Genomic DNA, 22138 nt, shown 5'->3' with positions numbered 1-22138 from the left:
TAAGGCACTGCTTCCGAGTTCCGTCATCACCTCGTTCAACGTTCCGTTTAGAGATGAGACGGCAGTAATAAACTACTTGGACTAGTTACAAGCATCACACTAGAAAGCCCAATAGTAAGCACTCGACCCAATGGTGTAAGGCGCTAGACCCATAGCCCAATTGAATTATAATCACTTAAACCCAAAAAGAAAAAGGCCCAACGAGATGAATGAGATTTCAAAATTGCATGGAAGGAGGGGGCCAAAACGACCAATGAAGGCCACTAAACGCAGGGTGGTGGCGGGACACGCGTGAGGCGGCGATGGCCAATCCCTCAAAAACTGATGGACCAGATCATTTCCCTAAAGTGGGACTGCATGGAAGCCGCCACGTGGCCACCTCCTCTCTTTCTCTCTCTATTATTATTCCCATTCCCTCTCTCTCTCTCTCTCTCTCTCTCTCGGTGCTCCATAATCAATCATCACCATCGCTCTCCTTCCTTCCTCTCTCTCTCTCTCACTAAATTTATCCACCTCAGGGATTCAATCTCTCTCTCTCTTTCTCTCTCTAGGGTTTCAGATTCTTCTATCTTATCTATCTGTTTTTGAAGCCACCAGAAAAGGTGACGTAGTATATTCACATGAACCTCTAGATTCCGATCCTCATCCGGTTGCCGGTATATACTTTACGGCCATCGATATCGATCCGTTCGGAGCTCAAAATTCGAAGGATCGTTCGCCGTTTCTGCGTGAGTTTCCTACTATCAAATCTCGATCCAGTTTCAGCTTTTTTGATCTGTTTTGATTGCCTGTAAGTGTTTGAATTGTCGTCGGTAAGTGTTTGAATGGTCGTCGATTGAAACCGGGATTGGTTTTGAGATCAATCCAGCTCAATGATACTAGATTACGTTTTGTCCAGGGCTGAAAGAATGATTGATTGTTTGTATGGATCTTATATGAATGGAAGGATGTGAAGTTTGATGGATTTCAATGGAGGAAATGACTAGTTTTCGGTTTACATGTTTGATTTCTAATAACAACTTGCTCATTTGGCAGTGTTTTCTTGTTGGATTCTTTTTTTTATGTTAAAAGCGTGATGTTTTCGGGTAGGAGTAGGAAATCTGTGGAGTTATTGATCTGATCACTGTCGCATTGTTAATTATGTGAATCTGGAATTTAATTTTGGTTGTTAATTAATGATTTTTCTTGTTTTGTTGGGCAGTTATCGGGTGCGGGGAGGGGCCAGGCTGGTCGATTTAAATGATATGCAAGAGTGGGATAAGGAGTCTGATTGTTCAAGCTGGGAATATAGTAGCGTGCACAAAAACTGGGGCGTATTTGAACAACATTGGGAGAGTTTGCATGCAAACATCTTTGGGGAACTGCGAATTTAAGACAACGTGTTTAAGGATGATGGTTGATTCTAGTGCGACCGAGAAACAGGGTTCCATTGTTGATGTCTTATCGCAGAAAGATGACGAGGGTGGATATATCAGTGGAGGCTGGAAAAGGTTTATATGGGATTCTCCTTGTTTGTGTTTTTTTTTTTTTTGAAATTCTTAGAAAAATTAACATGCTTCTGGAGCTGTAATTATAACCATTCTGAACTTCATGCTCCTTGTTTTCTGATTGACAGTGAAGGCGGAAAACTTAGCTGTGGCTATTCCAGTTTTAGGGGAAAAAGAGCCACCATGGAGGATTTTTATGATATAAAAACTTCCAAGATTGATGGGCAAACAGTTTGCCTCTTTGGAATTTTTGATGGTGAGATTGTCTTTATCTTCTTTTCTTATACATAGAAATTCTAATTACTTAAATGTAGGGCACGTAACATTCCTTATCAGGCCTGTGAAATTGTAACAAAAAACAAAATAAATGACACTGATTGTTATGACAGACTAAATGACTAGATTCTCCCGGTTCAGTGTTTGAACATGTGGAAAAACTTGGGTCTTTAAAAACATGGTAGTTGCCAATTTGTTGCTCATCCGTAGGAAACTGCAGTGACTAGAGATTGACCAAAGTGTGATAACCGTTTCCACTTTAAATGCAATTCATGATTATTGTCCAATAGAAAGGAACATGAGCTTTTACTATGGTGTTACAGGTCATGGTGGTTCTCGCGCTGCTGAATATCTGAAGGAGCATCTATTTGAGAATCTCATGAAGCATCCAAACTTTATAACAGACACCAAGTTAGCTATTAGTGAGTGCAACTTATTTGTGCCTCAATCTTATGAAGCACTTTCAGTATGTGGGTGACATGCTTGTAGCGTATCCTTTGTTCTGATGCAGGATCCCACACACACGAATTATTCATGTCTTTTTAGGACAGGTGGAAAGAGGAAATAGTTTTGTCCTTACATTTCATGAAGTGTGGGATCCTGTATCGAACACTTTGTCACCCTGTGACTTGTGTCTCTTTGTTTCTGCTGGGTAATTTGGGTGAGCTTGCAGGTGAATCATATCAACAAACTGATGCAGCTTTTTTGGATTCTGAAAGGGATACATACCGCGATGATGGTTCTACTGCTTCAACAGCAGTCTTAGTGGGCAACCATCTATACGTTGCCAATGTTGGAGATTCTCGTACAGTAATATCAAAGGCAGGCAAAGGTATTAAGTATTAACTTATTAACTGCTTCACGAGTAATATAAAAGTGGTTAAATGTAAATAGTTCTTAACTGAATGTATGGTAAAGTACCTCAAACCTCATTCAAACTTCAATGCTGAAAACTTTAAAGGATATATACAAGTGTTTTACTTCATATCTATAACCGCGAGATTGTAGAGATTTGATGCCTGCTAATTAGTAATTACCAGGGTCCTTTTTAGTTGTGCTTTGATTTTTGTTTTTCTTAAATAAAAATATAACACAAAAACACCTTGAAATTGAATGAATGTTGAAAGCCATAAACCAATAGCCTGGATTAGCTAGGTTTTATCCTCGACAATTAGAATGATAATTTGTTCAGCTGTTTTTTTTTTTTTTCTCAATTTGTTTCTTTGTAATGGGTATTGAATGAGTATTACAAGTTATGGAGTTGTAGACTTGTAGTGTGGATTTCTAAAAGTATATATTCTCTTTTTTGACAGCAATTCCTCTATCTGAGGATCATAAACCAAATCGAACTGATGAGAGAAAGAGAATTGAAAATGCTGGGGGCATTGTAATGTGGGCAGGTAAGGCTTGAACAAAACCTCTTAATTGATGCATTGAAATACATGTTGGCTGCTATGATAAATACATAGTTGCACACAATATGTTGCATGGGGATCACTTGTTTCTCATTACAAGTGTGCAAAATTGGATCTACAGCTCTAGAGCTGCATATTTCTTTCTTTTACTGTGTCAGTGGTCTAGCTCACATATTTTTGTGTTAATGTCCTCAGGAACTTGGAGGGTAGGAGGTGTTTTGGCTATGTCTCGGGCTTTTGGAAACCGCATGTTGAAGCAATTTGTTGTTGCAGAACCTGAGATCCAGGTAAATAAGGATGTTATTTTTGAATTCCGGGTTAATTCATCTCATTCTTAATCTATTTTGAGGGTGAATCTTTATACTTACCTATCTTTCTAGTGATATGGCATGAATTCAGAGTATAATCCCAGTAATTAACAGCAAGTTATTTAGTAATTAATTGTTGCATCTGTTGAGTCCTATATTAATACCAAAAATCATAAAGGGCGTAATCCAATATGGCAAGTTGGTAATGCATTTGTAACGTCTCAATATGTTTTTTTCACAAGGTGCTATTTTTGTGCATGAATTTGCTGTTGCTGCCTTTTAAGTAAATCCTCGTTATTCCTCGTGATTAGAAAAATGATTCAATGAAAAAGTTAGGTTATTAATTTCAGTACTGAATTTTAATCTGATGCGTCATGAAAATTGGAGGTGTTTTGTTAACTGTTCAAGAATCTGTTAGATTGTGAGAGTACAACTGCGCCGATGTAATATTTTGAGCAAGCTGGATATAAGTTTTTTTTTTAAATTTTTTTTTTTAATTGTGGGTATCTAAAAGTGGGTTGATTATACTTGTAGTCAGGGATTTGTTGGATATACATATAATTAGATTTCAAGCTAAAGAGAAAATTTGGATCTCTCTCTCAGGACCAAGTGATAGATGAAGAATTTGAATTGCTGGTGCTCGCTAGTGATGGGCTGTGGGACGTGGTGCCAAATGAGGTATAACTGACCTGCCCTTATTCTAATTAACACACACACACACCCCCACACACAGGTACTGGAATGTATGTGCTCCTTTATTCTCACACAGATGAGAGAGCTCTTTATTGGCTCTTTTATGTTGGCACACAGGTCCTTGTCATTGCCTGTTGCAATGACAACCTCTTGTTCTCTTAGACCCAGTTTCTGGGTTTTCTCAAACTAGATCTCCCTGCTTATATATCTCTGCGTTGTGTGTCAGGATGCTGTTTCACTTGCCCGAACAGAAGAAGAACCCGAGGCGGCAGCTCGGAAGTTAATTGGAACAGCATTTGGCCGTGGTAGTGCAGACAATATAACATCCATTGTGGTGAGGTTCCACCATGACAAAGCAGAGTCTGCTGGGGCTAACCATGATTAGAGAAATCTACTTCGCATGTGTGGATTCATTACCATTTTGAAGTAATTGATTAAATTAATTTGCAATGCAGTGCAAATGGCTGAATGTGCATATAGAAATGAAGGCAATTAATTTATTCATTGGTTTTGTTTCCAAATATGCTTTTGTACTGAGAAGATATCTTATTGATCTATTTCATTCTGGTTCCATATACTGAGACTGTTTGCCTATCTGCTCGGTTAATAATGGTGATTGTAATATCCATGATTTTCCATTGCATAGACATTATTCAATGGTGTAATAGAATCAAGATTGATATCAAGTTTTGTAAGTGGATCGGTTGTTGATAATGGATTGAAAATGACAGCTTCAACAGAATAGAACCGATGGATATAGAGTTTCTGCTTGGTTTACAGGGTCATTGTGTTCAGAATCAAGAGTTGTTTGAGAAATTGGTGTCATCAATTAATCGAAAACTTATAGAACAAAAACAAGTCCCACGTCAGACACCAGGCACCTTGATTCTCAACTCTTTCTCCTTGTTTTTCTTTTCTGCTTTGAAGACAAAGTGTAAAGACCTATGCTGAAGCCACCTTCTAAAACTCTTAACAACATGAAAAGGCAAATATGATAGACAGAGCCAAGATTCAGATGGGACTTTTGTCTTAATTTCTTCCTTTAGTTGAATATGCTTTCTCTTCCCCCTGTGGTGAAGTGCAAAGAGCATCTGTCGTTCAGTATTATGGCATTGGTAAACAAAGACTCAAGCATCTCCCAGTTTGAGATTACTAGACCACTCGCCCGCGCGATGTTGCGGGTTTATATTCTTTCCCTGAAGTATTATGTTTGATATATACTTGTTCATTTCCAGTTAGCTCAGAATATCCTCAAAGATTGAACACATGAACAAAATCAAAATTGAGTTTAAATAACTGGTGAAAACTGAAATTTATTACTCAACTTCAAAGCTGCACAAAAGAACAACTTAAATGCATAGTCGTACTCTCAATAGAAGAATTAATCGACTAAGCCTGCTAATCCTCCTCTTCCAACAGCGTTGATGACAGAAAGGAAGCATTACTGCCTATAACAAATGCATCCGCTGCACATAAGATTTGGAACAACTATCTATTAAGAGACTCCCCACATCCTACAAAGCATCCAGAATTCTCATTCACGGTGAAAAACGGGAAGCTAAACATGTGCAGCAATTCCTGCACCGCATGCCTCACCATAGAAGTTCCTGTAACCCTACTCCGTTGTCCCAAATCTGTTACAATATCAATCCGGTATAGATATAGGGCCTAGGGTTTAAGGATTTGAAGGCTTGAATGATCATCAGCCAATAACCTAAAAAGCATAGACATTAGCTTTATATCAACCTCAGCTAGAAAATAATAAAGAGTATATACCTGAACAATAATTCCATACAACAAATTAAACTGTATTGTTGTATTTTCGCTGATAAAATGTATTACAACTAAAGGAAAAATAATAGAACTCACTGACTGTACTCTTTATCTCTGATGGTACCCTGTGAAATTATAGACATGTTTACTTCTCTTGAGTCTTGACACTGAAATATCAGATAGTGAGCAACTTGCTGCCACCTCAATCTGATCTGCACCACAGCCCAAAGATAAGCAGAATCATTATCGTAGGAGATTCTTCAGCCCACCTGGGTCCTGGGCTCTGTTAACAGAGCGTGCAATGCACGCGTTAACAGATTCAGTACGTCTAAAACCAAAAAAAAAAAAATTGATCTTCACGTGCGATGTTTATAATCGGGAAGGTCGACTTATTGTTCTCGATGTTTATAACAGATTTCCAGTAAATACTAAATATTTTTCGAAGTAAAGATTCTACCCCAAAGCAATCAGTCCAGTTTCTCAATTGGCTATGAATTAAGATTGAGAAAATCACCTGTCCCAGAACAATCTTATTGATGATAGGTATATAAGTATATAATTTCACATGAATTAATGTAGGAATGAAAATTATACCCTCCAGTTTAGGACCAGCTTACAGACACACATCATTATTTCACCCTGTGTTTTTCTGGAATATTAGAAAAACTTGATTATATCTTATGCGTATATTCATCACCATTTTAAGATAATCGATCAATTAAATTTGCAATGCAAATTGCTGAATGTGCATATAGAATAATGAAGGTAATTTGTTTACTCATTTTGGTTTGGTTTCCGTACTTGCTTTTATTAAGAGAGGATGACTAATTAATCTGTTTCCTTCTGGTTCTATATATACATTGTTCTATAGTGCCTTTCTGCTTGGTTTTGCAGTGGTCACTGTGTTGAGAATCAATTAACTGAAAATGACAGCCTGAACATTAAAAAGGCGATAATGTATTTTCTGAGACTGAATTGAGGAATAGGAGTATATATATATAGGACCAGAAAAGACACCTTTGATGTATAAGGAATCCAAAATTCACAAAATTTTGAAGAATGGGAAACAGAGGAAAATGACAGCCTGAACATGAGGAATTTTGCAGGGAGTTGTGGTAGGCTAGGTATATAGGGAGAAAGATGGGTTAGATAAGATTAGGTTTATGTCATTAACAAAGTAATTATATCTTTGAATTTCATATATCTTTATAAGAAATGCCTAACATTAATGAGATCATCTTGTCACATGCATTACTCAGAAGAAATAATGCTCTTTCTTGGTCAGTAAGAGTCTTGTTTCTCTGAGTCTCTCTGCGATTTAAGTATGTAACATATTCATCTTCACAAGCAAAGTAAGAACGTACTGGGAATACCATATGATTTATAGTGTGGTGTCATTGGCGTGTAGTTGGGAGAAGCCTTATTTACCATGGAGTTATGTACTTGATCAGTGTCAGTATTCCACTCAATGACACAAAAGGATCAGAGAAATCAATGGCCCAATTTATCTTCATTTTTTAAGGGCATAATCTCAACTTCATTACTAGCTAGTTGGAAACAAGATTGAAATGGTAGCTAGGGCCTTGGATTAATTAGCGGTTAACTTGATCAACAAATGGACCAACTTAAACAAACAGGGGTATTACTTTTGTTGTGTTTTATGCTTCTCTTTACCTATACATTAGGCTACATGGATGTACTCATAAGGTTAATCGATCATCTCTGAAACTTCAAGTGGGGCTTTGTGTGTCTGCAAATTAAACGTCCAAAGGTTATATGAATGAGAGCTAATCTGTGACAGATTAGAAACTAAACAGTTGTATTACCCTTGATTGATTGGTATATGATATGAATTCTGAAAGCTAATTGGTTTGGGGAAATTTTTAACCAATGGATTCTATCATTAGTTAATTAATATAAGAACCATACATAATGCAGTATTTGAATTTCCTTCCAAAATATTTCACTCGTCCCGAGATCAAGTTAAGTACTGCAATGGATTTATGGTATTGGTATAGAATTTATGATTTTGGACTTACCAAAAGTTATTGAGATTATGAAACTCACCTGTCCCAGAACGATGTTATTGTTGACAGGTATGTAAATGTATATCTTCACATGAATTAATGTAGCAATGAAAATTATAGCCTCCAATTAGGAATTTAGGATGTAGGACCACCTTACACACACTCACACCCCATTATTTCACCCTGTGTTTCTCTGGAAGATTACATCTCATGTGTGGATTCATCACCATTCTTAAGTAAATGATCAATTAATGATTGAATGAGCATAAATAAAATGAATGTAATTTCTGTATTCATTTTGGTTTGCTTTCCAAATTAACTTGCTTTTATAAGAGAGGATGACTTGTTGATCTGTTTCATTCTGGTCTATATATACATTGTTCTTTAGATCCTTTCTGTTTGGTTTTGCAGTGGTAATTGTGTTTAGAATCAAAAGTTGTTTGAGGTATTGGTGTTATCAATTAATCAAAAATGACAGCTTGAACATTAAAAAGGCAATAATGTATTTTCTGAGATTGAAGTGAGGAATAGAGTACATGAACAGGAAAGACACATTTGATGAATAAGGAATCCAAAATCCACAAAATTCTGAAGAATGGGAAACAAAGGAAACCTATAGAACAAAACCATGTCCCACATCAAACTCTTCCTCACTGTTACCAGGCTCCTTGATTCTCAACTCTTTCTCCTTGTTTTTTTTTTTTTTTTTAAGACAAAATATTAAGACTTATGCTGAAGCAAATTCTAAAGCTCTAACAACATGAAAAAGCAAATATAATAGACATAGCCTAAAATTTATGGGAACAGTTCCTGCAATTCTTCCACCAGTTTTGATGGTGCACTGGCATTATCACTTGCTGTGGGTGGGGCTCCGGGGGCATCATCTGCTAAGAGTGGTGTGCCGGCGGCTGGCGAGGCGCTGTTGTCCCTCGGCCCTGACTTGTTGGTGCTGCTGTACCTGCCGCTGGCTGCCAATACTGCAGCCCTTTCCGCCCATATATAACGGATATGGTGGGTTAGTTTTTTCGATGATGAGCTAGTAGCCTAGTAGCTAGCACTTGTAGTACTGTTAAGCTAAGTACTAACTCATCATAAAAAAAAAACCAAGCCCATCAATCCGACTGTGAAACGTAACATCTGTATATATGAAGTTTGGGTAGCTGGGTTGGAATATATGAAGTGAGCTGAGGGCTGAAGAAGAGAGGAAGGCTGTATATATACTACTCCAAGCCCTCTCTCTCTCATCTACAAGTGGTTGGGGTTCATAAACCTTAATGAATTTTGGTTGGTGTTCATCATCATTTCTCTGTTTAATGAAACTAAAGAAGAGAAGTGAATGTAAGTGAACAGATAATATTGAATTTCATACGGTTTTTGTGTAGATGATGGTTGGCAAAACTCAATTGGGTTTGATCAATTTTTGAATCTCCCTCCAAAACATGTTTACACCCACAACTCACTTAAGTGAGGCACTACAAAAGTTATATTGCACTCTTCTCATTTAGAGAAAAATTCAGCTACCGTCCCCAAATTATTCTGCCAAGGCCAATTTGATACCCGAACTCTCAAAAGTATCAATGTGATACCCAAAGACCTAAATTGGCATCAACGTGATACTTCCGTCCAAAATTTCTGACGGCGCCGTTTGTTTGCTGACATGGCAAGCACGTGGGTCCAAAAAAAAAATGAAATGACTCATTTACCCTTCTATTTTTTGGAGAAAAATTCAGCTATCGTCCCCAAACTATTCTGCCAAGGCCAATTTGATACCCGAACTCTCAAAAGTATCAATATGATACCCAAAGACCTAAATTGGCATCAACATGATACTTCGGTTCAAAATTTCTGAAGGCGCCGTTTGTGTTGCTGACGTGGCAAACACGTGGGTCCAAAAAAAAAAGTGAAATGACCCATTTACCCAAATCGAGCAATTGACAGTGTGTGGGACAAGCCAAAGGTACCAAGTACCAGCTGCCAAGTCTTTTTCTTGATCTAATTGTGCTCAAATGCTATCTAGGTTGGTTTTGCTTTTTTGGTTTATGCTGGGTTTGTTTTTAGTTCTTGTATACATGAATTCATAGTTATATGTTGCTTTGACCTTGTGATTGTGATTTTGATCGGAGTATCTGATATCTGTTGTTACTGACATGACGGTGGTGGTGGAGGAGGGCGTTTGATGACGGAGGTTCTATTAGCGAATGGGTGACGGTCTTTGCGAAGAAAGAAGATGGTTGGTGGAGCGGTTCACTAGAATTTGGTGTGCAGCAAACCAGTTTCCCAGTTGGTTGCCCCTAAAGAGGAAAGCTGTTGGGCGGAGAAGAAGGAAATAGGTTTTGGCGGAGAAGAAGACATGGGCGTCTCTGGGTGCCCAGAGCAATTTTCTGGGTGCAAAAAGATTTGATTTTTTTGTTTTTGTTAATCGTGTCACCCAACTTTCGTTTTGGGTCCGTCCGCTGGGAGTTGAGTGCGAAGAACATGGATTTGTAGCAGGAATTGGAGAGGATGATGGCAGTGTTGGTGATGGTTTGGGTGGAGGGGAAGGAGATGAGAGAGAGGAGGAGGCGAGAGAAGAAGAAGATGACTGAGGTTGAAGAAGAAGCAGAAGCTATTTTTCTTTGATTCTTGGGTGGAGGAGAAGGAGCGGAGCTTGCGGCGGTTTGGCTAGAACAATATCCCAGAAGAACAAGAACAAGAAGAAGAAAAATAAATGCAAAGAAGAAAAAAATGAATTAACAAAAAAATCACTTTTTTTAAGGGCCCACGTGCTTGCCACGTCAGCAAACAGATAGCGCCGTTAGAGATTTTTGACGGAAGTATCACGTTGATGTCAAAATACGTCTTTAGGTATCACATTGATACTTTTGAGTTCGGGTATCAAATTGGCCTTGGCACCATAGTTTGGGGACGGTAGCTGAAATTTTCTCAAAAAAAAAAAATGAAAATTAACAAAAAAGGGTAAAAAGTCGATTTTGTCCTTTTTTGGACCCACGTGCTTGCCACGTCAGCAAACAAACGACGCCGTCAGAAATTTTGGACGGAAGTATCACGTTGATGCCAATTTAGGTCTTTAGGTATCACATTGATACTTTTGAGAGTTCGGGTATCAAATTGGCATTGGCAGAATAGTTTAGGGACGGTAGTTGAACTTTTCTCTTAAATTTACAGTGCAAATGGCTGAATGTGCATATAGAAATAAAGGCAAATTTGCTTTTGTACTGAGGACTTATTGATGATCTGTTTCATTTTGGTTCCATACATTGGTATTGTGTGCATATCTGCTTGGTTTAAAGTGGTCATTGTAATATCTATGATTATCTATTGCATACAAACATAGAGACCATATTCTGGACTGTGTCGACCTTGCAGTAAGCCCTCGTAAGTTGAAAGTAACAGATGCATACACGTGTGTGTGTGTGTGTGTGTGTGTGGCTCCAGTCACAAAACTCAGTGTCACAATAAAATACAAACAACCCTGATATGCATTTCATATGACTGTAACCAAAACTCTATAGATTGGAATATTCATCATGAACAGATGTTCATATCTTGCTCAAAAGAAGCATCTAATTCTTAATATTCATGACTAAGCAGCACTTTGACCTGCATGGTAAACCTATCTGATCCTGAACACTAGAGGCGCTCAAATACACAAGAACTCACTTTGGCTTAGTTTCCTCTGCAGGTTGAGTGCCTTGACCAGGTGGACCATCGAGAAGGAACCCATCAACTGTAATAATAACATGTAAGAAGTTAGCATCTTGCAATCTCAAATATCATGACAATCATTTCTGAATATCCAGAAGAACCATGGAACCAACTTCACTATCTTACTAATAGTTTGTGATTTGTTGATAGTAGATGCGTGTTTGGAAAATATCTATCTCTATCTCTAACACAATAACATGTAATGGTTCTTGAATGCAAGCAGATGCAACACTCAAATAGAACCAATTAAAAAATTGAGCAAGGAAGCATTGTAAAAGGAGTCAACTATATCTTACCCATGTCATTTTGCTCTGCAGAATCAAGATTAATATCCAACTGAGAAGGTTGAAACTCTGAGCCTGAATAGTTCCCCGCTGGTCCAAACTCTGTTGATGATAGAAAAATGTCAGGAATTAGATATTCCAACAAGTAGAGAAGAATCCCAAAAAAAAAAAAAAAAAAGAAGAAGACAGCATGAGCTTTAAGCATTTAAGCTTAAACTATCGATGAATACCAGCATGGCATGACAATCCAAAAAAAAAAAAAATACCAGAAGAACTAGGAATCCATTATGAAAAAAATCTACCTTGAAAGTTTGACCATTCAGCAGTATTAGAGAAGCCAAAATCCCAAGTCATCTGATCCGATGATTGAAGTGACTCCTCAGGACATGTGTTCTGACCATCTGCTCCAAGACGCAACCTCTCTAGATTTGCTATATCAGAAGTAAATGCAGAGTCAAGCACTGGTGTGTCCAGATTTAGCCCTGATGTTTCAGGAGTGAAGGAAAATTGTCCATTCAATGCCACTGCTACAGGACTTGAAGCCCCATCTAACTTCATATCACCAGCGGGGAAGAAAGGTACTGTATTAGCTGGACTTCTTCTGTACATCATGATCAACAAGGAGCAAAACCATAAGCCCATAGAAAGCACACATCATAAAGAGAGGAGTGCGTGTGCGTGCGGGTATGTGTGCATGTGTATGTACAAGTGTATGGTAGTCTGTATGCATGTACATGTAACCTGGACCTTCATCATGGGGGCATAGCACTTTAAGGAATTGAAATCGATTTGTATGTTAATCTCTATCTTATACGGAAAACAGCTACCATTGGACATGAAAATCCATCACTCAGGTAATCGAAATAACAACATATCCAAAATTTTAAACATATACAAAAACAATAGGAGAATAAGATTTTGCATGAGAATCTGTTGAGCCAGTTATTATGTTCTGTACTCTCACTATGAGAAATGCAGCTATCACCGTGAAAGATAAAAGATATGAGTATGTAAGAAGAAAATATTGGATAGGAGATGCAATACTCACTCTTTCACACACTTATGTTGCATACTGTGGAAGTTTCCTGGAGCAGGTATTCCATTAACTCCATGACAACTAGAGATGGTGCCCATGGAATTGATTTCGGGATAACCTGTAGATGGAATAAGATGCTGCTGCATGATGGGACATTCCATAGATAAATTGTTGACTATACAAAATGACAAAAAGAAAAGAAAAATATGGCATCAAATTAAATGATATTTATGACATCGACTTAAATTAGAAATGGCCAAAAACCTTCCAAACTATCGACAACAAAAAAAAGGAAAATATACAAGATATGCCCAAACATCATTTGTTATGAAGTACTTCAGATCAACTATAGTAAAAAGCACAGAGAATATATCTTCTTTAAATTTTTCTTCTCATATATGAATGTCCTTTTTGGTTGATATTTATGAATAAACAACAGGTTAGAGAATTGTGGACGAAGTTAGGTATCCATTTTAGCTAGTTTTGTTCATAGTAGTGTACCTAGCTATACTCAAGGAAAATCATCAAAGCTGAGAACCAGAAAACCAAGAAATCAAACAAAGAGTAACCTATCAAATACTTGATCAACCAAGCAAACATGGTATGTGCAGAGCGAATTCCCCTTAATTAGTCTTTTTATTATACATTGTACTTTTTTCTTTATAGTAAAAGTTGGAACTCAATAGATGTCGTTGGTATTGCAAGAGAAGGCAATGACATGCATATCTACTCTTTTCTTCATTCAAAACAGCATGCATATTGATTTTTCCCTTCTTTAATTGTTCAAGAAGTTCTCTGAGAAGAATATACCAGGCATGTGACGCATTCCATTCTGCACAGGAGCTATCTTAAACTCTGCACGCTCTTGCTGTTTCATCAGATGGTATTGCTGCTCAAGCAACCGGTTATACATATGAATTTGATCTTTGAGCTTCAGCCTTAGGTGGTAGGCCTTGAAAAATTCTGCATTTTCTTCTTCCAGTTTCTGCCATACTATAGTAAACGAAAATTAAAAAGATGAAATTTAAGCAAACTGTTGGTCGAACATCTCTGATGCAATATGCTTTTCTAGTCTTGTGCAACACACAATAGATATGCATTCAAGAAGATAACATAGGGGGTTTTTCCAAGAAACATTTGATTTTGATGCCCAGGAGTTACAGTGCAGCATTTGCCTAGCAATTAGCTGGATGGTGGAGAACACGCCATTTATTTCTGCGAATGGATTGGAAAAGAGTCTACACAAAAGTACCAAAAATGACCCCCGGATTGATAAAAATGAAACATCTGCACGACGACAAATCTCGATAAGTGGATATTGCGGCAGGCATAAGTACATTTAAGATTGTTAAACGAATCTAGCTGTCACGAGGCCAAATAAATGTCTCATGGTCCATGAGAAGAAAAAAGGAAAAGTTCAAAATCCCCATATCAAATTAGGATGTCACAGTTTTAATATAAAGGAAACTCAGTTCTGATGCATGTCAACTACATCTTATCAGCTTTCAAACCACATTAGGTGAGTAACCTAAGGGACATCGAAGACAAACATGCGAAGTCTAACTATTCTTCCACCCATCAACTGATGATACTACGTCTTGGAACTATAAATGAGAGTAAAGATGTTAAACCAAAGGAAGTGATATAGGCTTTATTCTCATGCAATGTAAATTATGTGGAGTAGTACGGTGCCATACCCAATTTTGTAAACTCAGGCTCAATCCTAGCACGATCTAAGAGGGTATTGATGACTTCATCTTTGTTCATATACAACTGCAGACACCTTTCAATCAAATTATGGACCTACAATGTTCATTATTGTACCAAAACAGAGAGATGCAAGTAAGTATCATCCTTTCAATAAGCGAAACTCAAACATATATACTACGAAATCAAACTGTCTTACAACTTGGATATCTTGAAGTGTGACTTTGCTGCTCTTGTTCTTTGCAATGCTACTTTGTTTGTCATTGCGCAGTGAGAATCGCTTTTCTGCTGGATTCTGTGGATCCTGTGACAGTGCTCAGAATTCAGTTCTTTGAAAGCCCAACAAGTGAAACAAGATTTCCCCTTAGGCCAACAAAAAAGACTTGGGAAAACAAACAGGTAGATCAAGCACCTTTCAACATAACAATGAAACCAATTCAACTTCATCTCATAAGAATCTTTAATCCTCCTGTTAATTACCATATACACATTTAGGGCTATATCACCCTATGATTCACAGATTCCACAGAGTATCTAATCAGATAAAAGATCAAACAAAACCATTACATTAGGCCCAGATAAAACTCAGAACCCCTTCTCTATTCCCAGTTACTCTCGTCACCTAAACAGACAGAAATCTCATAATCCCACACCCCAAAACCCAAAAACCCAAAAACCAAATACAATCTCACACCCAAAAACCCAATCTTGAACTCAATTCCTTCCTCATCAACAATCATGACAACCAAAAAGCCTCAAAGGTACAATCTTTAAGCCATAACCAGCATAATAACAACACAAAAACCCAATCTTCAACTCAATTCCTTCCTCATCAACAATCATAGCAACCCAAAAGCCTCAAAGGTACAAGCTTTAAGCCAAAACCAGCATAAAAACATCACAGGAAAGAAGAATAACAAAAGAAAACAAAGAAAGAGAAGGTTTTTGTGTTACCATGAAGTTAAAAAGACTTGAACTTTGAAGCTCTGACAGGGTTTCTTGAATCTCGGTCAGTGCTGTTTTGCATCAAGTACAATTGAGGGTACAGACAGTGGCGGATCCTTATAGGGGCGGGTGAGGGCCATGGCCCCCCCAATGTTTTCAAATTTCTTTAACAAACCGTGTATAACATCAATAAAGTCAGCAATTTTGTATATATATGGCCCCCCCATTGCCCCAATTTACTAAATTAGTAATTTTTAAACCTTTTATTTGCTTTGCTTTTTAGGCATGGCCAGCCTTTGCTGTTCACGTTGTTGGTTTTTGTCATACAAGAACATCACGCTTAGTTTTTGTCAGAAAAGAATCTCATGCTTATTCATATTTTATTATTATAAGTGACTAAGTAGTCATTAAAGAGCAACAGTCAGTCACCCTATTTCAACTTCAACACATCATCTTCTAAACTTCTACAAAACAACTCTGCAAGGTCATCTACTACTGGTACAGACTACAGTCTACAGTGATCAATTATCAGTTCAATTTCAAACCACAGAGAGCTCAAGGTGAGTACAGACTTTTATTTATTGATTTCAGTTTTAATTTTTTATCGTATTCATTATTGATTTGGGTATGAATTATGATCATGTTTGGAAACTAGGCTCATGAAATCATGCCCAAACTGAAAACAATTGATTCATTCTTTAAAAGAAAAGAAGTTGAGGATACTGCAAATAATACAACTTCTGGTGTTAATGCTTCATCGAGTTCAGCTGAGCCTCCTTCAAATCCTCAAAATACTGAAGAACATCAATTGGAAAATCTTGGGCATGATTTTAATGACGTTGATATTGCTACTATTGAACGAGATCATGGAAAACGTTTGAAGATGTGGGAATATCCACCCAACAAGCGCGATGAGATTAGACGTGCTTATTTGAAATTAGGGCCATATCAAATTCACCTTACGGAATATCCAAAGTCTGGAAAGAAACATCCTCGTCGCTTTCAAGAGTCATGGTATACCCAATTTTCTTCTTGGCTTGAATATTCTCCTTTTGAAGATGCAGCGTATTGCTTACCATGCTATCTTTTTACAATGAAAGCAGCTTGTCGTCCTGGTTGGGACGTATTTAGTGTCAAGGGACGTATTTAGTGTCGTCCTTCCACAATTATGTCGGAGGTTAGTGGAGACTGAAATGGTATGTAGATATTATCTTATTGATAGATTAATTCGTCTTATATTAACTCTTCCAGTATCTACTGCAACCGGTGAGAGAGCATTTTCGGCGATGAAAATCATTAAAACAAGGCTTAGAAACAAAATGGAGGATGATTTTTTGGCAGATAACTTGGCGGTCTACATTGAGAGAGAAATTGCTAAGAGCTTCAATTCTGATTCTATACTTGATGGCTTTAGTTCTATAAAAGAGCGTAGAGTACTATTTAAATAATTTTTGTACTTCTGAGTTCTGAAATTAGTTGTATTGTGATTTTATGGACGGGGTTTAGGTTTCAAGTCCCCCCATTGTACTTAATTTATGCAACTAATAAAATAGGCGTGGGGATGAGCCTCCCAGCTTGACTGGGTTCCAAACCCCAAAAAAAAAATGTTATTGAAGTCTTTTTTTTTTTTTTTTTTTTTTTCCGGCCCCTCCAAGATTCGGCTCCAAGTTTCGCCACTGGGTACAGATAAGAGTAGCTAGCTGGGTAGGGTTTTACAGAATGATGTAAGGGTTTAGAGGAAGAAGAAGAAGTCCCCAGGAGAATTCAAAACCAAGCGGGGGAGAAATTTGTAATAAATAGCCTCTCGGCTATCTGGTATTTATAGTCTTTGTATTTTAGGCTGCGTGACAGTCTTGGTGTTTTTAGACTTTCTATGTGAAAATAATACCGGTTTAAACTCGAGAAAACAGAAAGAAAGAAAAATTCTCTGTTTTATGATTCGTTCAATAAAATTCAATGGATGTGTTTTAAAACGCGATCCAAAACACAATCTAAAATTAAAAGGGAAAGATAAAATTCTACAATATACGTAATCAAAACTTAATTTCCTTTAAGATTTACATTAGAATGAGTGTTCTTTTGTTGAAAGAGAGAGTATTCAGTGCACCGATATGCAATTACACCAATTATTAAAAGAACAATTGTCTCAATGAAAATTTTCAAATGTACATAAATCCGTGAATCCTTAAAGTAGTGTACGAAGATTTGAGATGAAATAAGTAGCTACATAGCTTTAGAATTTCACAATGTTTTATAGAAGCTATGGTGGTGATTTAAAACGCGATCAAAAACACGATATAAAATTAAAAAAGAAAGATAAAAGTCTACGATAAAACGTAATCCAAAGTTTCTTTACAGGGTTAGATTAGAACAAATCTTCTTTTATCGAAATTGTCTTTGCATTAATTTTCATCATCCCTTTTAAATGTTCACAAATCCTTTAATCCTTACAGTAGTTTATGAAGATTTGAGATGAAATAGCTACGTTAGCTTTAGAATTTCACAATGTTAGTTATTTCATAGATTAATGTAATTTTTTTTTATGAGAAAGAGAAAAGGAGAAATCAATTAGGCTTTTGTGAAGACGCATGGATATTAAAAAGTAAAAGCTCAGCTCGGTTCGGCTCAAATATTTTTTTTAAGCTTGAAATTGACCAAATTTGAAATTCTGCAACTCGGAGCCATGAATTCTGGACAAGGCCAAGCACAACAGGGAGATTTCTTGGGGAAAACATTTTTGGAGTAATGGTTTTACCTATAATGTAGGTAAGTCTGCTAAAAAATGAGAGCGATTGTGTGTATTTCTAAATTTTTGAGATTCTTTGCATCGGTGACGAGGAAAACGAATAATCTTGTAAGCGGCAAAGTCTAGCTCTGTAGCGGCTTTTGAGCTTTGGGGAGCCTTGTCATTCATGCTCATATTCGGTTATTCCGTTATTGTAATGGCGACTGTATATAGTGCATGTTGCGAGAGAAAGGTTATGTCAACTGTATATAACTGCTACATACAATTGAATCATGGTTTTGACGAATTGTAGTTCTCTTCATGTGTACACTTGAGATTGAACAGAGAGCTGTAGCAAGAAACGAGTCGCTCATTGCAAAGTAGAACAAACCCATCATTTGCTTCTAGTTGTTCAATGCTGCCTTCTGAGTCAATTAATCTACTCATTTACAATTTACAAAATGGAACTCTGGCGTCTAATTTCCTAAATCATTCAGGATAAATGACTAGAACAACCATCAGACAATGTCTTCATGCAGCAGCACCAACACAAACTTCATGCAACATAGTTTTGGCTTCTCAAGTACAAATAAAAACACGGAAAACAAATTGATAGAAATAGTTACAGGAGGATTAATCCAAATTACAGAATAGTTAAAACATAAAAACGAACCAGCATTTGAATGAATGTCCCCAGCATTTTTGTTCTGCCTCGCAGTTTTTCCAGGCCTCAAGTCCTCATGCCCCAAGACTCAACATGATCATTCAGGTACCGAAACTAGAGTTTCAACATATAAATATCTGTTTTCAATAAAAGACGTATACCCGGGCACCTCTTGAAGCAAATATCGCCCGCTGCAGACCGGCTTCTCTTCTTTACGGCATTCAATCCTGAAGAACTCATTACTCTCAAGTAGTTTGATCACAATTTTACCGTCTTCTGTAACAAAACACAGATCCCATTCAGCTTGTGAAGAGAACACCTCTGGTAAATCGGCTTCTCTAAACCCAAAGAGTTTAACCCAAGATTCAGGCACCCCATACTCTGTCATTCCCCAAATTTCGCTACGCCTAGCATCCGTCTTAAACCACACACAAAGGCATCCTCCTAAAAGAACCCTCATCTCTCTGTCATTATTTGGGAACCAAACAGGCAATGGCATTTCCCGGAACTCCTCCTCTGCCAAATCAAAAGCATAAATACTCGCTGGGTCTGAAACTCCGCAGCGGTGGTTAATCCAATGGATTGCTCCATTGGAAAGAGTCGCCCCGTACACGTAGTGATTGAAGTCCGGTGATGACAAGTGAGAGGCTTTAATAACTTTCCAACAGTTGGCCTTCAGTGAGAAGATATAGACATGAAAATGTGTCCTATCGCCCGGGACTACTAAAACAAGCTTGTAGTCATCGGTGGAGGACACATAACCAAACCCAGTAACTGCAAAATCTAACTCGTATCCGTATTTATTCCTGGGAATAGTTATCCTTGGACTAGGTATTTTGCGGAAAAATCCGGTTGATGGGTTCCAGATAGCCAAGTGTACCAAATCAGTTAAATAAGAGTCACCTAGAAGTACCAAACCATTGCAGGAGGTAATTGCTCTTTGGCATGGTTCCTTTGATGGGTATGGGGAGGTGAGGTCTATGACTGAACCATTGAAATTGTCTTCATATTCCCATGATTGAAAATGAGGGTTTAAGGAGTGGACGAAGAGTCTTTGGGTGAGGGTTCTCCACTGTAATGCTAGTTGGAGATGGGATTTGGCGAACTGAGGATCGGAAATGATGATAAAACGCCACCGTTTTGAGACACAAGTGAACCGGATCAGTGTTTTGACCGGTAACTGGCACAGAATTTTCCTTATAATATCTTCTGGGAGACCGATGCCCTCTTCCTCCTTCGACATTGACAAGACCTAGAATGTGTGAGGCAATTCAGAGAGTGGATTAAATCAACTAAATATAATCTGCAAGTACTTTTTTTCTTCTTCTGTAACATCACTGATTGATAGAGCTGGTTCAAAAATTAAGAAAATTGTGATCAAATAACAAACAGAAGTACACAAAAAAGCAGTATTCAAAATTTTGCTCCACAACATGCATTCTCAACTTGTACATCCATCAAAGGCTTGAAAGTTTAAACATAAGAAATGCTAAATAACTCACAAAAGTACATTCATGGTTTGATTGTTCTAAAGACTTACACTACTACAAAATGAGCCATAGGACACCAAATTTGGCCACTATTCTGAAACTCCAAATTTCATTGTTCTAAAGACTTAAGGTATCGTAGAGGACCTAAAAGGACTGTAAACCATGAAACAAAAATTAATTCTTCGAATAGAAAGTGGGGTATGGATTATGATCAAAACCCTTGCAATTCTGCAAGATTAAAACAGAAAGCAAATCCGTAAAGCAGGCATCAATTCACATTAGGAATTCTAGACACGTAATTGTGATCGAATGACACAAATCAACTCATCAAAGCTACTGCTACTAGCTGTTACCACTACATACAACTCAAAAGACTATGCAACTAGCTTGATGAGTCTAGTTAAGAAAAAAGAGTATATCAGGACCATAATACAAATATTTCAAGTCCTAGTTTTGCAGCTCGTGTAGGATTTGAATCCTATTCAAGAAACAAGAAAAGAAACAAAGAAATAGGTTTGTACGTAAACATGGAATGAACGTTTTAAGAACGGTTATTGAAACCATCAAAATTTAGGAAAATCTAAAATAGATAGCAAACCCCTGAAGCACTCTTCCTTCAGATTAAGGTTAAATATTGAAAAAGAAAAAAGAAAAAACGCACGTACAGACAATACTATATATATCTGAACCTAACTAGCAGTACTATATATATATATATTGAACTTAAGAACAAGAAGTCAAGACTGAAAAACCCATGCGCCACAACCTCAAAGGTACAATCTTTAGGCCAAAACCAGCATAAAAACCCTCAAAGGTTCAATCTTTAAGCCAAAATCAGTATAAAAACAACACAGGTAAAAAGAATATCAAGAGAAAAAAAAACAAACAAACAAAGAGAAGGTTTTTGTGTTACCATGAAAAACCAATGGATCAGAACATGTTTTCTCATTGTTACCCTAAATGGCTGACTAAGGAGAAAGAGAAAAAATACCTGAGATGATGAAGATGATTTGTTGTGGTTCTTAAGACAAGCTGTTTGACTTGAACCTGAGGCACTTGACTTGGGTGACTTCAGAATCCTCTTCATTTTCAGGTTTTGTCCCACAAAGCTGACAGAAGAAGACAGAACAAAAAATTAGAGGTATAATCAAACAAAGTAGCCAAAAAGCACAATCAATTTCTATTAACTGGCTTACCGGCGGCAGAGCTAGGGCTTCGCAAGGACGCTGGTCCTGCTCCAGCTGATTTTGAGGAAAGTGGAGACTGAACACTTGGAAGAGTGAAGATTCCCTTATATACTAGGACTTTGGGTTTGGGCCCTAACCTAGTAAGTCACTAGAGTTTGGAGTTCGGAAGCTTGTCACAGTTGTGGGGGGTATTCTAGTGACTAACAAACGTGCCAACTTGCTTGGGCCGAGTACGTGTGCCTCCGACGATAGAGTGAAGTACTTGACTACTTGGTCCCTGTAGTTGTGTTAATCTACCGACGATTCAATTCTTCTATACACCGCCAGTCAGATGTAGAAAATCTCATAAGCTTGCTTGTGGAAGTGTGGAACTGTTTGTATGCATTTACATATACTTGCAATTTAAACAGATAGGC

General features: G+C 37.5%; 3 protein-coding genes across 5 annotated transcripts; 1 reads left to right on the top strand and 2 right to left on the bottom strand.

Moving 5' to 3' along the window:
* The first annotated feature begins 427 nt into the window (after positions 1 to 427).
* Positions 428 to 4754, top strand: LOC133715528 (probable protein phosphatase 2C 76). Its single transcript, XM_062142045.1, has 9 exons — positions 428 to 728; positions 1202 to 1490; positions 1616 to 1743; positions 2087 to 2185; positions 2437 to 2595; positions 3077 to 3163; positions 3374 to 3465; positions 4090 to 4164; positions 4406 to 4754. The coding sequence occupies exons 2-9, from the start codon at positions 1240 to 1242 to the stop codon at positions 4562 to 4564; spliced, it is 1050 nt and encodes a 349-aa protein (XP_061998029.1). The 5' UTR covers positions 428 to 728; positions 1202 to 1239; the 3' UTR covers positions 4565 to 4754.
* A 6681-nt stretch (positions 4755 to 11435) lies between these two features.
* On the bottom strand, positions 11436 to 17387 carry LOC133717246 (uncharacterized). Of its 3 annotated transcripts, XM_062143929.1 has the most exons (10): positions 17344 to 17387; positions 15666 to 15760; positions 14911 to 15015; positions 14702 to 14807; positions 14166 to 14291; positions 13815 to 13997; positions 13017 to 13122; positions 12271 to 12569; positions 11981 to 12070; positions 11436 to 11706 (listed from the first exon to the last, which is right to left on the bottom strand). In XM_062143929.1, the coding sequence occupies exons 2-10, from the start codon at positions 15666 to 15668 to the stop codon at positions 11636 to 11638; spliced, it is 1089 nt and encodes a 362-aa protein (XP_061999913.1). In that variant the 5' UTR covers positions 15669 to 15760; positions 17344 to 17387; the 3' UTR covers positions 11436 to 11635. The 3 variants fall into 3 exon arrangements, with proteins under 3 accessions (XP_061999913.1, XP_061999914.1, XP_061999916.1); XM_062143930.1 differs by lacking the exon at positions 14166 to 14291; XM_062143932.1 differs by lacking the exons at positions 14702 to 14807; positions 15666 to 15760; positions 17344 to 17387.
* Positions 17388 to 18902: 1515 nt separating this feature from the next.
* On the bottom strand, positions 18903 to 21877 carry LOC133717828 (F-box protein CPR1-like). Its single transcript, XM_062144571.1, has 3 exons — positions 21732 to 21877; positions 21527 to 21644; positions 18903 to 20297 (listed from the first exon to the last, which is right to left on the bottom strand). Exons 2-3 carry the CDS (start codon positions 21620 to 21622, stop codon positions 19143 to 19145), a joined length of 1251 nt encoding a protein of 416 aa, XP_062000555.1. The 5' UTR covers positions 21623 to 21644; positions 21732 to 21877; the 3' UTR covers positions 18903 to 19142.
* Positions 21878 to 22138: the final 261 nt, after the last annotated feature.

Source organism: Rosa rugosa, chromosome 6 (assembly GCF_958449725.1).
Source record: "Rosa rugosa chromosome 6, drRosRugo1.1, whole genome shotgun sequence".
Lineage (NCBI taxonomy): Eukaryota > Viridiplantae > Streptophyta > Magnoliopsida > Rosales > Rosaceae > Rosa > Rosa rugosa.
The sequence above is the reverse complement of the archived record's forward strand: the minus strand, read 5'-3'. Positions and strand labels throughout refer to the sequence as shown.

Coding starts and splice junctions, on each gene's coding strand:
- LOC133715528 (XM_062142045.1), top strand. CDS start 1,240: ATGATATGCAAGAGTGGGATAAGGAGTCTGATTGTTCAAGCTGGGAAT. Junction 1,744..2,086: donor CCTCTTTGGAATTTTTGATG/GTGAGATTGTCT, acceptor ATGGTGTTACAG/GTCATGGTGGTTCTCGCGCT. Junction 2,186..2,436: donor AGACACCAAGTTAGCTATTA/GTGAGTGCAACT, acceptor GTGAGCTTGCAG/GTGAATCATATCAACAAACT.
- LOC133717246 (XM_062143929.1), bottom strand. Junction 14,808..14,910: donor CACTTCAAGATATCCAAGTT/GTAAGACAGTTT, acceptor TGAACATTGTAG/GTCCATAATTTGATTGAAAG. Junction 13,123..13,814: donor TGGAATGCGTCACATGCCTG/GTATATTCTTCT, acceptor TTCCATCTACAG/GTTATCCCGAAATCAATTCC.
- LOC133717828 (XM_062144571.1), bottom strand. CDS start 21,622: ATGAAGAGGATTCTGAAGTCACCCAAGTCAAGTGCCTCAGGTTCAAGT. Junction 20,298..21,526: donor AATCATCTTCATCATCTCAG/GTATTTTTTCTC, acceptor CACACATTCTAG/GTCTTGTCAATGTCGAAGGA.